Source organism: Ricinus communis, chromosome 10 (assembly GCF_019578655.1).
Source record: "Ricinus communis isolate WT05 ecotype wild-type chromosome 10, ASM1957865v1, whole genome shotgun sequence".
In the NCBI taxonomy this organism is placed as follows: Eukaryota; Viridiplantae; Streptophyta; class Magnoliopsida; order Malpighiales; family Euphorbiaceae; genus Ricinus; species Ricinus communis.
The window spans coordinates 5408545-5423181 of NC_063265.1; the positions used below are offsets into that span (position 1 = coordinate 5408545).

Sequence of the window (14637 nt, forward strand, 5' to 3'; positions counted from 1 at the left end):
TATTGCTAGAGCATAAAAAGCAACAAAGTTAAAAAAAAAATGAAAACTCAAGAATGAGTAAATCAACCAGCTCAAACAACGAGAAATCATAAGTGCCTTCCAATTAGAAACGGATTAAGGGCAACATGAACCACAAAGTAAAATATATGAAATATTACTTTTTTGTCATTGGAAATGAGAATATATAGAAAAAGGAAAGATGGTAGAAAAAAGAAATAAAATAAAGTATATATATGTACAATACTATAGAAAAGATACAAAATGTGGGATAATACTTTCTTCTGTAGTGTAGAAGTAGAACTATCAAAAGAAAAGCAATACAAAACTTTAAACATTATGCATAACAATGAAGAGAAGAATAGAGGAAAAAGTACTTTAAAGAGATGAGAAAGAGTTAAAGGAAAAGGAATAGAAAATATTTATTCTAATGTGTTTGGTTATATAAAAACTTTCATTAAAGAGAAGGGAGAGGAGTTAATTAATTTTAAACTTCTATTACAATAATTGAAATAAAAAAGATAATTAATAAGGTTTTAATTTCTTTCATGACTTGAAATTTTTTACACCCCAAATTAAGGTGTAATCAATTTAAGCTTTTATAAGAAGAATGAAGGGGAATCATTTCCCTTCATCTCCTAAAAATTTTATATACTAAACATGATCAAACTTAATTCTTTATCTATTCATTTTCTTTTTCCTTAGGTTATTCTAGAGATGACAATTTGTCTCGTATTAGTGAGTAAACCCGTAACTCAATCTAAACGGAATGGGAATGAGAAAGGGTCAAATCCACTCTAATCCGCTCTATTGCCATTTCTAAACTACCCTTTATTCATGCATAATGGAAATCTCAACCAGCACAGCGGAAAAGCCTAAAACTCAAGTGCTAAGTAAGTGTGGCTAACTACCATAACAAAGGCTCACTGCCACTTATAAGAGATTAATGACTTATATAATTATAATAAGATATTAATGATTAAATTCTATTGGTTAATAAAATGTTATGAATTGAATAGTTATGATTATTAGTAAAGATTGTGACATGAAAGATTGTAATCATTGGTGCTTTGATGGCAAACTACAATTAGTCTATAAATAGGACTTGGTCCTCTCTCTACTCATATTATAAAAAATTACAGTAAATATAAAAACTAAAAGATTAGAGTATCCATTAATAAGATAAGGAAAAAAGTGAGAGAAATCATACTTTATTAAACATGGATCAAGGTATGTTTTCTTCCTTCTGTTTAATGGTGAAAAATATAAATTTTAAGATCAATGGGATATTAGAGTTTATATGTGGTATCAGAGCATGGTTTGAGAAATCATATTTTTCCATAATTTTGTTGGATTTATTGTTGTTGTGGATGCATGGAAGAATTAATTTTTGTTTTAGCAAATAAAGTTTATTTAATTAATTCTACATTGTTTGTATTAAATATTGAAGTTTTTTTATTAAGATTTTGGGATTGTTTTAAAAAGAAATTCTTTTTTATTTTTGCCAAATATTGAGGTTTTTGATTATGCATGATTTGGAATTAAGATTAAATGAAAGTTTGGATTAAATTAAGGTTTATGTATCGTATATTTTTCTTAGATTTTGTTACATTGTTTGGTTTTTGGGAAGAAACTTGCGCGCATTAAATAGTAAGAGCGCGCATGTACTGTTAATTATGGCTTTAAGGAAAAATGGTCAGTTTCATTTTCTTGCCAGATTGTCTATAAAGTTTATATTCTTCCTATTAAGTCTGAAGTAATTTACAGTTTCGTCCTAATAAAAAAAAAGAATTTAATCCAGTGTCATCTTTAATTCTTGGTACATACATATATATATATATATATATATATATATATATATATATATATATATATATGCTTAATTGAAATTAAGTTAAAGATTTAATGAAAGTTAAATATATTATTGTACTTTTGAAATTTATATTAAGAACAATTTACTTCTCACCAAAGTGACCAAATTTTAAAGTAAATAAATTTCAAATTATAGATTATAATTTTCAATTACTCATAAATTTTATGTTTAAAATGACATTACGATTTTTTATGTATTTATGAGTAAATTGAAAGTTATCATTATAAGATATTTAGAGATTAACCCAAAGGTTGATTAATTATTTTATAATTGATAAACATAATCATAATGATTCGTATGTTATAGTAATTTTATTTTTACATATCCAAAGATAGAAAAATAAATTTAGTTATGCATATATAATTACCTATAATTGTTTACATAAGTATATCGTAGTATCATCCAAAGGAGAACTTTGATATATTTTATGTTTATATTTGAATTTATGGAATAAATATTATGAATCAAAGCATTAATATATGAGTATTTTATGTTATTTTTATTTGTAGTATATGTACCTGTTTCTCTTCATTCACATGCTTCATTTGTTCTATTATTTAACGGTTTGAACTTCTCTGATTGGTGCGAACAATTTCAGTTTCACTTAGATATTCTAGATCTTGATTTGACATTTCAAATTGAGAAACCTGCTACTATTACTGATGAAAGTAGCAATGAAGAAAAAGCTTTATATAAAGCTTAGAAAAGATCGAACATGTTAAGCTTAATGTTTATACGAATGACTATTGCAAACAACTTAAAGAGTACAATTCCTAAAACTGACAGTGCTAAGGAATTTAAAAAGCTTGTTGAGGAACGTTCTCAAATAGCTGATAAGTCACTTGCTGACACATTGATTAGTAATTTGATCAACATGAAATATGATGGTTCACATGCCATGCATGAGCATGTTCTTGAAATGACTACCTTAGCAACAAAATTAAAGACCTTAGGAATGAATATGGATGAGTATTTCTAGCATAGTTCATACTAAACTCCTTCCCTCCTGAACAATATAGTCCATTCCAAATGAACTATAACACCTTAAAGGATAAATGAAATGTAAACGAATTGACTAGTATGCTTGTTCAAAAGGAGACAAGATTAAAGAATCAAAGACCTCATTAAGTTCATCTCTTAAGTCATTAAGAAGCTAGAAAGAGTTATAAAAAGAAATGTGGAAAGAGCAAGAAGAAAGGTTTACACGACCTGAACAAATCTTCTAAGGCTGCTCACAAGAAGGAACATGGGAGTGTTAAGTATCACTTCTGTGATAAAATCGGACACTTAAAGAAGAATTGCCTGAAACGTAAAGCTTGGTTCGAAAAGAAAGGTAAGCATTATGCTTTAGTATATTTTGAATCAAATTTTATTGAAGTTCCGCATAATATTTGGTGGATTGATTATGGCTCAACTACCCATCTTTTTAATATGATGCAGGGATTCCTTACGATTCAAACCATAAAGCAAATGAAAATTTTATCTTCATGGGGAATCGAAAGAAAGCTTCTATTGAAGGCATTAACACTTATCGTTTAATTTTAGATACAAGATATTATTTAGATTTATTTCAAACTCTTTATGTATCGACATTTTCTCGCAACTTAATTTCTTTATCGAAACTTGATGTAGTGGGATTTTATTTTAAGTTTGGTTCTAAATCTTTAACTTTATTTAAGAATAATAATAATATTGGTTCTGAATTGTTATATGATGGTCTCTACAAGCTTAAAATTGATAATTCTTTTGTTGAGACACTAATGACCTTGCATCATAATGTTGGTACTAAACGTAGTTTAGTCAATAAAAGTTCTGCTTACTTGTGGCATAAACGTTTGGGTCATATATCCAAAGAAAGGATACAAAGATTAAATACTTCCAAGTTTGGACTTTACTGATCTTAAAGTGTGTATTGATTTTATTAAGGAAAAATAAATAAAATACACTAAGAAATGAGCCACAAGAAGCACACAGCTTCTTGAAATTATACACACTGATATTTGTGGTCCTTTTGATGCTCCAACTTTTGGTGGAATAAAATATTGTATTACCTTTATTGATGATTTTTCTCAATATGGTCATTATTTATCTATTGCATGACAAATCTTAATCAATCAATTCACTTGAAATTTATATTAAAGAGGTTGAGAGGCAATTAGATAAAAAGGTAAAAATCATAAGGTGAGATAGAGATGGTGAATATTATGAAAAATATGATGAATTTGGACAATATCCAGGTCCATTGCCAAATTTCTTGAAAGACATGGTATTTGTGCTCAATACAAAATGCCAAGAACACCGCAACAAAATGGTTTTGCAGAAAAACGTAATCGTATATTAATGGAAATGGTTAGGAGTATGATGAGTTATTCTTCTTTACCCTTGTTATTATGGATGTATGCATTAAGAATTGCTATGTATTTGTTAAACAGGGTTCCTAGTAAGGCAGTTCCAAATACATCTTTTGAACTATGTACATGAAGGAAACCTAATTTAAGGCACTTATATATTTGGGGTTGCCCAGCAGAAGTAAGAAGTTACAATTCATATAAAAAGAAATTAGATTTAAAAACAACCAGTGGTTATTTTATTTGATTATCCAGAAAAGTTTAAAGGGTATAGACTTCATTGTCCTAATCATAGTACAAGAATTGTTGAATATGAAAATATAAGGTTCATTGAAAATGGTGACATTAATGGGAGTGAAAGAATACATATGATGTTAGCATTCAAGAAGTTAGGATGGAAGTTCCTATATCCAAAACTTCTACAATTATTGTTCCTAATGTTATTGCTCATCCCAATAACATTCAAGAACAATAAATAAATGATCAAATACTTCATAATGAAAATATCAATAATGAAACTATAGTAAATGAACAACAAGAAGTAATAGTAAGAAGGTTTCAAAGAGAAAGGAGATATGATATTTCTGATGACTATAATTTATCTACAAGAGTCGAAAATGGACTTAGGAATTAATAATGATTTAGATTCATTTTCAGAAGCCATGAATGGTGATGATTCAATTAAATGGATTAGTGCTATGGAAGAAGAGTTAAAATCAAGTCTGGGACCTTGTTGAGTTGCCTGAAGGATGTAAAAAGATTGAATGCAAATTAATTTTCAAAACCAAACGCGATTTAAAAGGCAATATCGAAAGGCACAAAGCCAGATTTGTTACCAAAGATTTTATTCAGAAAAGTGGCATTGATTACAAAAAGGTTTTTTTCACCATTGTCTAAAAAAAGATTCTCTTAGAATCATGATAGCTTTAGTGGCTCATTATGATTTAGAGCTACATCAAATGGATGTCAAAACCATTTTTCTTAATAGAAATTTGGAAGAAGAAGTTTATATGAATCAACTTGAGGATTTTTTGATTGAGAAAAAGGATCATATGGTGTGTAAACTAAAGAAATCAATACACGGACTTAAACAAGCTTCCCGTCAATTTTATATTAAGTTTAATGATTTCATTACTTCTTTTGGATTTTAAGAAAACATCGTTGATCGGTGTATATATATGAAAATCAGTGGGAGCAAGTTTATTTTTCTTGTTCTGTATGTTGATGATATTTTACTTGCTGCTAATAATCTTGGTTTGCTATATGAAACCAAGAAATATCTCTCTAATAATTTTGAAATAAAGGATATGGGAGAAGCCACATATGTGATAGGAATAGAAATATTTTGTGATAGATCACAAGGATTATTGGCCTTATCTCAAAAGGCTTATATTAATAAAATTTTAGAGAGATTTAAAATGGACAAATGCTCAGCAAGGATAGTCCCAATTCAGAAGGGGGATAAATTTAATCTTATACAATGTCCGAAAAATAAATTGGAATAAGAAAAAATGAAGAACATTTCTTATGCATATATTGTTGGGAGTTTAATATATGCTCAAACTTGCACCAGACCGGTTATTAGTTTTGCTATCGGAATACTGGACAGATATCAAAGTAATCTAGGATTAGATCACTAGAAAGCTGCAAAAAAAATTTTTAGATACTTGCAAGGAACAAAAGATCATATGCTCACTTATAAAAGATCTAAGCACCTTGAGGTGATCGGATATTCAGATTTAGATTTTGCTGGATGTGTTTATACAAGAGAATCAACATTTGACTACTTATTCCCATTAGCCGAATGAGCAATTTCATGGAAGAGTGCGAAGCTGTCTGTCATTGCTGCATCCACTATGGAGGCTGAGTTCGTAGCTTGCTTTGAGGCTATCGTTCATGGATTATGGCTGTGAAATTTTATTTCAAGACTTGAAATTGTCGATAGTATAGCCAGGCCGCTGAAAATTTATTGTGATAATTCTGCAGCAGTTTTCTTCTCTAAAAACGACAAGTATTCTAAGAGTGCTAAGCATATGGAGATAAAATACTCTGCCATTAAAGAAGAAGTTCAGAAACAAAGAGTGTCAATTGAATATATTAGCACAAATCTTGTGATTGCAGATCCTTTAATAAAAGGATTATTGCCCAAAATATTTAATAAACATGTTGTAAGAATAGGTATTGCTAGACGTCATTACTAGTATTGTATCAAGTTCATTTTAAGTTTATACATTTGACACTTTGAGCTCAATTATGTGTTTCTGATTTTTCTGTTTTCTATTTAGTATACATAATTGCTTTAGAGTAATATTTACAGGAACAGTCTTGAAATAAAGACACTAATGTGTGGACTATTATTGTTATCTTTATTAAAGATCATGTTAAGTTGAGAATTATTGTTGTGGTACATGGAAAGGGACTATGTCGATAAAACGACATACGACCGCTATGACCCGTACTAATATTTCTACTTAATAATGATATTATGTCATAGCTAATGTAAAACAAAAATGAATTTAACATTAGTTTTTATGTATTTTATATTCTTATTAAATCATATGAGCTAAGTGGAAGAATGTAAGAAATAAATGACTCATATAATTATAATAAGATATTAGTGATTAAATTCTATTAGTTAATGAAATGTTATGAATTGAATAGTTATGACTATTGGTAAAGGTTATGACATGAAGGGTTATAATCATTGGTGCTTTGATGAAAAACCACCATTAATTTATAAATAAAAGTTGATCCTCTCTCTACCCATATCATAAAAAATTATAGCAAATACAAAAAATAAAAGATTAGAATATCCATCAATAAGATAAGGAGAAAATGGAGAGAAATCACACTCTATTAAATATGAATTAATATATATTTTCTTTCTTCTATTTAATAGTAAAAAATATAAAGTTATTGATCAATAAGATATTATAGTTTATACCACTAAGCCACGCGTCCACATGTGAGTGAGCTCAACTAATAATGGAAACGAAATGGCGTACTCTCTTATTGTAATCATCAAGAGCAACTAAAAAAACGGTGCCGCATTAGCTCGTTTTCCCCCACAACCAGCAAATGCTTATGCTGCCCAAACGAAACCCACTATTATTATGCCCTCTTTACCCCAGTTTACTCGACACGATACGAAAGAAAAAAGGACAGGGAACGGTTCCTTTCATCAATTGCAGTTAATTTCCAACAACGACCACTGTTCAATAGCAGAACAAAAAACCACATCACATGGCTTTCATTTTCTTCCCTCGGCCCCGCCAGGCGGAGACTACTAATAAGTAATAATAAAGTCTTTGCTTAACTCAATCTATATGTGTGTGTGTGTATGCAGATTGCTGGTTATGCTCTTCTCGCTCGCTACCAACTCCTATTTGGTAATGACTCAAAACTCTCTCGTTCCTCCTTTTGTTTAGCAGTTCTTTTTTATTTCCACGATTCTTTATGCCCAAAGAAATCTTGAATTTAAGTTTATTTGGTTTGTTATTATTACTTACTGGTTATTTGTTTGTTGAAGCTTATTCCTGTTTTAACTTAACTTTTGTTTCATAATTTTTTGTGGCTACACTTTGTGTTTAAATCACTGTGGAGTCAGATTTGAGGAAAATGCTGATTTATTATTATTATTTTTTTTCTTTGGTGAAGGGTGCAAGTAGGCAATGGATATTTATTCTAGTTCTTACAGCAACACACGGTTGCCACCGCTGCTGCGTGTTTGGTTCTCGTCTCTGGTTTTGCTCTTGCTACAGAATGCTGGAACAGGGTTTTCAGCTTCTAATTACTTGGTTGGACTTGGAAGCTATGACATAACTGGGCCTGCTGCAGATGTTAATATGATGGGATATGCAAATATTGAGCAGGTTGCATCTGGAGTTCATTTCAGGTTACGAGCTCGAACATTTATTGTTGCACAACCTCAAGGGAACAGAGTTGTGTATGTCAATCTTGATGCTTGTATGGCTTCACAAATTGTTAGAATTAAAGTGCTGGAGAGATTGAAGGCAAGGTAATTACTTTTCTTTTTCTATAACTATCACCTTTATTTTATGTATTGGTTGATCTCTGTATCAATAGAGTAAAACTAGTATCTTTTCTAAGCTTACAAACAGAACTGCTGCTTTTTTTTTAATGTTTAGAATAATACAGTGGCTGTTTGTGGTTTTCTTATTACTATTAGTTTGTATTACTCTTTTTCAGATACGCGGATCTTTATACAGAGCAGAATGTTGCAATAAGTGGTATTCACACTCACTCTGGGCCTGGGGGATATCTGCAATATGTTGTATATATTGTAACATCACTTGGATTTGTTCGCCAGTCATTTGATGTCATTGTTGATGGTATTGAGAAAAGCATTATTCAAGCTCATGAAAATCTTCGTCCAGGATCAATTTTTGTAAATAAAGGTTAGCTTAAAACTCATATTCCTTGTATTCATTGTTTTCTTCATCATTGCTTGATTATTGCTACTCACAAGTGCTCATGATTTGTTTCTCAATCATTACATGCATTTCACTAAGTCATATAAAAAATAACACATACAGCGAGGTGTTGTTTGGAGTATGCTTGGATAATTATTACTAATTTTGAGATGCTTTCTTTACTTTTATCTTGTATTTAGTTTGCAACAAGTTGGTGAGCAGAAGAGTAGTTCTTTAAGCAGCTATTATACAGAATAAATGATAAATTACATCTGAAGATGGAAAGTTTAGTTTACAGATAATGACATCTTTCTAGCAACACAAAGACATAATGTCTTGATAGTGGTTGCGCCAACAGTGGCATCTTATTGTTGAAACTGCATATCTATGCCTACCAGTTGTCTGTTTGACTTGTGCATCGAAGCATTTTTTACTACTGATACACTACATTCCATCTTTGTGCTGCCTTGCCAATTTGGCATTTCAAATTTATGTGTCTACCATGTTACATTACTTGTTGATTTGAGAAAGTTGTCCTTCAATAAGACAGTTAGAAGAAGCAAACTAGAAGATGCTAAATATGGTGCGGGCTTGACTGGTAAAGATGATTGGCAATTGAACAGTTCCCAATAATTTTTCTTGAACGGCATGGTGGAGAAAAGAATTAGCATCCACATTAGTTTGGGCTATGAATTGAGCTGAGCTGAGCTGAGAATGATCAAAGAAGAGTATTTTGTAAAATTATTAGAATTTACACATTTATGTGAATGGGAAGCCCAAAAGATAAGCATAAAGAGATTTAGGTTGGAGGGTAGATATTTTAACTTATGGTATCATCATACTGCCTGTCTACACTTTGGTCATGTGCTTGGCTTAACCTCCACATCAGGTAAAGTAGCATTTTGGGGGTAAAACTTTGACTTAAGTCAACTAAATAAATTACGACTTGCCATGTTTCATTTTCTTTTAGATAGTATGTATTGTCGTTAAGATATCCTCCTATAGTAGTCTGGATTTACTCTTCCATACTAATGCTAGATATACTCCTTTATTACGACCTTGCAGGGGAGCTACTAGATGCTGGTATAAACCGCAGTCCTAGTGCTTATCTCAACAATCCTGCAGCTGAGAGAAGTAAATATAAGTATGATGTCGATAAAGAAATGACCCTCATAAAGTTTGTAGATGATGAATGGGGACCAATTGGTAGCTTTAACTGGTTCGCAACTCATGGAACATCTATGAGTCGCACAAATTCATTGATTAGTGGTGACAACAAAGGAGCTGCAGCACGATTTATGGAGGACTGGTTTGAAAAAAATGGTGTGTTGGATAATCCGGATAGCCCAAATGCTAATAGATCTGGATCAGTTAGAGTCCCTCGAAGAGTCTCGGGGATTATCCCTAACCTTAATGAGAATCGTAAGTGAACTTCTATTCTTAAACTAAAATAAACACGCAGTGTTAAATTCAGGTAGTTAGCTCGATTTGGATTTGACAGTCAAATTTTGATTATGCGCTAGAAGCCTATTATACAATATTTAGATTATATCAACCTTCTGTTGGCCTATTGAATTTACTTCGACTTCTAAATGGTAACCTTTACTATTTAAGAACAACTAGTACAGCTCCAAAATATCAATTTGTCTAAACTGCCATACTCCTTCATGGTTAGATGCAGTACAGGAACTTATGATGATTCTATTCCTCTCATAGGAAATAGAATATACCTCACTTGTAGTAATAGCTGCCTGAACAGGTAAGGAGCTGATGGAAGTTGCTGCCTCCTTTAGGTCTTCTCAGGGCCGACCTGCAACAAGGCTTCTAAGTGTTGCAAAACGTGTCAGGAATGTTATGCGGCAAATAGATAGACCACAATTTGTGTCAGCATTCTGTCAAACCAATTGTGGTGATGTAAGCCCAAATGTTCTTGGTGCATTCTGCATAGACACTGGCTTACCTTGTGATTTCAATCATAGTACCTGCAATGGGAAGAATGAACAGTGCTATGGCCGGGGCCCAGGGTACATACTATTTCAACCTCTTTTTTCTTTTACTTAGTTATTACTTTTTTCACCTATTTCTTTGGTATTCAAACTAGTTTCCTTTTTGTGTCAAAAAAAAAAAACTAGTTTCCTTTTCATTTGGCAGTTATCCAGATGAATTTGAGAGTACACGAATAATTGGAGAAAAGCAATTCAGAAAAGCTGTTGATTTGTTTAATGGAGCAACTGAGCAGCTGAAAGGGAAAGTTCAGTATAGTCATGCTTATATAGACTTCTCAAACCTTGAGGTCTCACTGGGCAATAAGGTGATAAAAACATGCCCTGCTGCCATGGGCTTTGCTTTTGCTGCAGGAACCACTGATGGGCCTGGAGCTTTTGATTTCAAGCAAGGAGATGACAAGGCAAGTCAGAAGCTCATAAAGATTGCTTAACCTACTTTCCTTGAATTTTCTTGGACATAAAGTTTCTGGATGGTTTGCTTTTTGTTGAACTCTTTCAGGGAAATGCTTTCTGGAAGTTGGTAAGGAATGTTCTCAAAACACCAGGCCCAGAACAAATCAAATGCCAGCTTCCAAAGCCTATTCTTCTTGACACTGGTGAAATGAAGGAACCATATGACTGGGCAGTAAGTATGTAATTTGGTTTGCATAATATGTTGTGTAGAAAGCCAAATCAAGACTACTTTGTCAGTGACTACTGATATAAGAAGAGGAATTGGTTCAATGTATAGGAATCTATAGACAATTTAACTTGTAAAGACTAGTTATTATGTTCTCAATATTCTAATTGAGGCTATTTTCTGCTGGTGGAATAAATACCCATTGTGATCACCGTTTCTATGTATTGGTCAAAATACTTTTGTATTTAAGCAGTGGCAGGATTTATCTGATTGAAGATGTTTACATTTTGAATTCATGTTTTAAACGGTGAAAAAGTCAAATTTTGATTAATTCTTTAGAACTTCTATTTGACGAGTATTAAATTTAGAAAATATGTGTTAAAGCAGTTGTGCTCATAGCTATATCCTCTTTGCAGCCCTCGATTCTTCCAGTCCAAATCTTGCAGATAGGGCAACTTGTCATTCTCAGCGTCCCTTCAGGTGGAAGTATCCTTCTGCTTTCTTCTTGTCTTTTCCTGCATTAAGTGAACTGCTGTCCTCTCCTCCACATCATTTATTAAATGCTCTTAGAGCTGGAAATGAAACCTGATGCCATAGCCAGGTGCTTTTGGAAACCACTAGCAATCTCCAGATTGTTGTGATGAGGGTTTCACTTCCTAGCAAGAACTTATATCAGCTACTTGTCCATTCTCAAATTTCAGCACTTTGTATTTCTAATTCAAGTGTTCCTTGCAGAATTTACTACCATGGCCGGCAGGCGCCTCCGTGATGCTGTCAAGATGGTTCTCACTTCTGGGAGAAGTAAAGAATTCAGCAGTAATGTCCATATTGTTATATCTGGGCTTACGAACACCTATTCACAGTATGTCACCACCTTTGAGGAGTACCAGGTGCAGAGATATGAGGTTCGTCTTACCTGTTACTTTTTCTTTTAAATCTCATTTATGTAAAATACCTCAATCTCTACATTTTTCTCATTTCAAGTCTCCTCCTTTGTACCATACTTTTCTCAAACTAAAAGATGAACATCTCAAATATTGGATATGGCTGTGATTTTAAAATAATGCATATAAATCTCAGCAGCAAAACATATCTTAAAATCTCGTTCTCAAAGAGGAAATAAGATGCTATAATTTTTCTTAGTTATATGTGCGTCATCTTTCTCTTTTATTCACAAATTATTTTTGACTTAGGGAGCCTCCACCCTTTATGGGCCACACACACTCAGTGCCTACATTCAAGAGTTCAAGAAATTAGCTGCAGCTCTCATCACAGGCCAACCTGTTGAACCAGGTCCACAGCCCCCAGACCACCTGAACAAGCAAATTAGTTTATTACCACCAGTTGTTCTTGATGCTACACCTTTAAATGTGAATTTTGGAGATGTTAAGACTGATGTTCCTTCTAATTCCGCCTTCAAAAGGGGTGACTTGGTAACTGTCAGCTTTTGGTCTGCTTGCCCAAGGAATGACCTCATGACTGAGGGCACATTTGCATTGGTTGAGATTCTGCAGGGCCAGAAGACATGGGTTCCAGCATATGACGATGATGACTTTTGCCTGCGATTTAAGTGGTCAAGGCCTGCGAGACTCAGCCCTCAGAGCTATGCAACTATCGAGTGGAGAATCCCACAATCAGCAGTTGCTGGAGTATACAGGATAAGGCATTTTGGTGCTGCAAAGGCACTTTTTGGGTCAATCCGCCACTTCACGGGATCTTCAAGTGCCTTCGTAGTGACATAGGCCAGGGAAATGGCAATGCATCTGGAAGTTAAGAGTTAGTAGCAATGATACTTTGTGTTCATTCAAACAAGAACAAGTTACTTCATTGAAGTGCGTGAAGAGCGTAGTGAACTAGCCAAGCAAAGAATTTGAAATAACATGACATTGTATCATGTAGAGGAAATGGAAATGTAACTTGATTATAGTATGTCATGATATATTTACAATAAAAGCTTATCCTAGATGAGGATCTAAAATTGAAAATGCTGCCGATGCTGTCAGGGAGTGTTTTAGATGTCATGCACGATCATATAAATGATGTAATCCTAGTTTCTAAGGCATGCAAATGTTAACAGAGCAATGATTACTAGGGCTGAACACGGATTGGTCTAATTCGGTTATTTATAAATTATCAGTACTATACTAAATTTTGGTTATTTTAAAATTGAAGGTACCAGTACCGTACTAAACATAAAAGGATCTAACACCGTATTGTACCAATTTTACAGTTCAATACAGTTCGGTTCGGTGCTATTTTCGGTTCTAAAAAATTTTAAAAATACAATTTTAATCTCATCTTTAATCAAATAAATTTAGAGAAAATATGATTACCAACTTAAAAAAAGTAGCATGAAAATTTGAATTAAAATTGCAATCACATTCTTAAACAACCTGTTTCGCAATTCAATCACTTGCAAATACAATAATTCATTCAATATTCAAATACAAACCATTAAAATATATATTACTGCTAGCATAAAAATATTTTACAGATGACAATCATTAAAATAAATAAATTTACAAACTTAATGTAGCACTAAAATACATGTCCAAAATTAGCAAAGAAATGTTATTACCTCCCCTCAAAATTAGCACTCCACATTTAATCTTGGCATAAGGGACTCACCAATCTCAAGATCTTGAATAATTTCTACTATAAAAGTAAAGAATTACGTCAATAAGACTTAACAACATCAACAATAAACAAACATATGTAAGAAGTAAAGAAATGTTATCTGACTCTATGCTTTCAATATCCTCTATTGATTCTTCTAGTTGGATAGGTTTATTTGAACTTTTAAGCCAATCTTGACAACAAATGAGGACTTCCGTTGTTGTAGGAAGTAAAGAATTTCTATATTGTTAAAAGATGTTTTGACAATTTTTTCTCAAGTTTTGTTTGATCCTTTTCAAAAAAAATTAAATTTATAAATATAATTTAATATTTTTTATATTTTAATATTAATTTATAATATTTTAAACGTTAATAAATTAATTATTTCTAAATATTTAATTTTTAAGTTTTATTAGTATAATAATATAAAAATTATTTTTAAAATATTTATTTCTTAATTTAATATTTGTATAAATTAATACTTTTAGTATAATTAATATTATTATTCTTAAAATAAAAATATTATATAATTAAAAATTAATTTATTAGTAAATATAGTGTAGATAATACTATATTTATATAATAATATCTTTTATAATTTTTACTAATTTATATAACTTTTTATTAAATTAAGTAATTTTTAATTAACTTGTCAAAAATTTCTAGATTGTAAATAAATTTTAAATCTAGTATTATAGTATGTATACTAGATTACTAGTATCAATATACTATGTGACATATTAAT

At 31.6% G+C, this 14637-nt stretch overlaps 1 protein-coding gene across 1 annotated transcript; it reads left to right on the top strand.

Annotated features, from left to right (window-relative positions):
* The first annotated feature begins 7338 nt into the window (after positions 1-7338).
* LOC8273449 (neutral ceramidase 2) lies at positions 7339-13261 on the top strand. The gene is made up of 10 exons (XM_002527826.4): positions 7339-7607; positions 7876-8236; positions 8428-8636; positions 9717-10073; positions 10411-10675; positions 10803-11058; positions 11157-11282; positions 11693-11756; positions 12012-12181; positions 12470-13261. The coding sequence occupies exons 2-10, from the start codon at positions 7890-7892 to the stop codon at positions 13016-13018; spliced, it is 2343 nt and encodes a 780-aa protein (XP_002527872.1). The 5' UTR covers positions 7339-7607; positions 7876-7889; the 3' UTR covers positions 13019-13261.
* Positions 13262-14637: the final 1376 nt, after the last annotated feature.

Coding starts and splice junctions, on each gene's coding strand:
- LOC8273449 (XM_002527826.4), top strand. CDS start 7,890: ATGGATATTTATTCTAGTTCTTACAGCAACACACGGTTGCCACCGCTG. Junction 8,237..8,427: donor CTGGAGAGATTGAAGGCAAG/GTAATTACTTTT, acceptor ACTCTTTTTCAG/ATACGCGGATCTTTATACAG. Junction 11,283..11,692: donor AGGAACCATATGACTGGGCA/GTAAGTATGTAA, acceptor TCCTCTTTGCAG/CCCTCGATTCTTCCAGTCCA.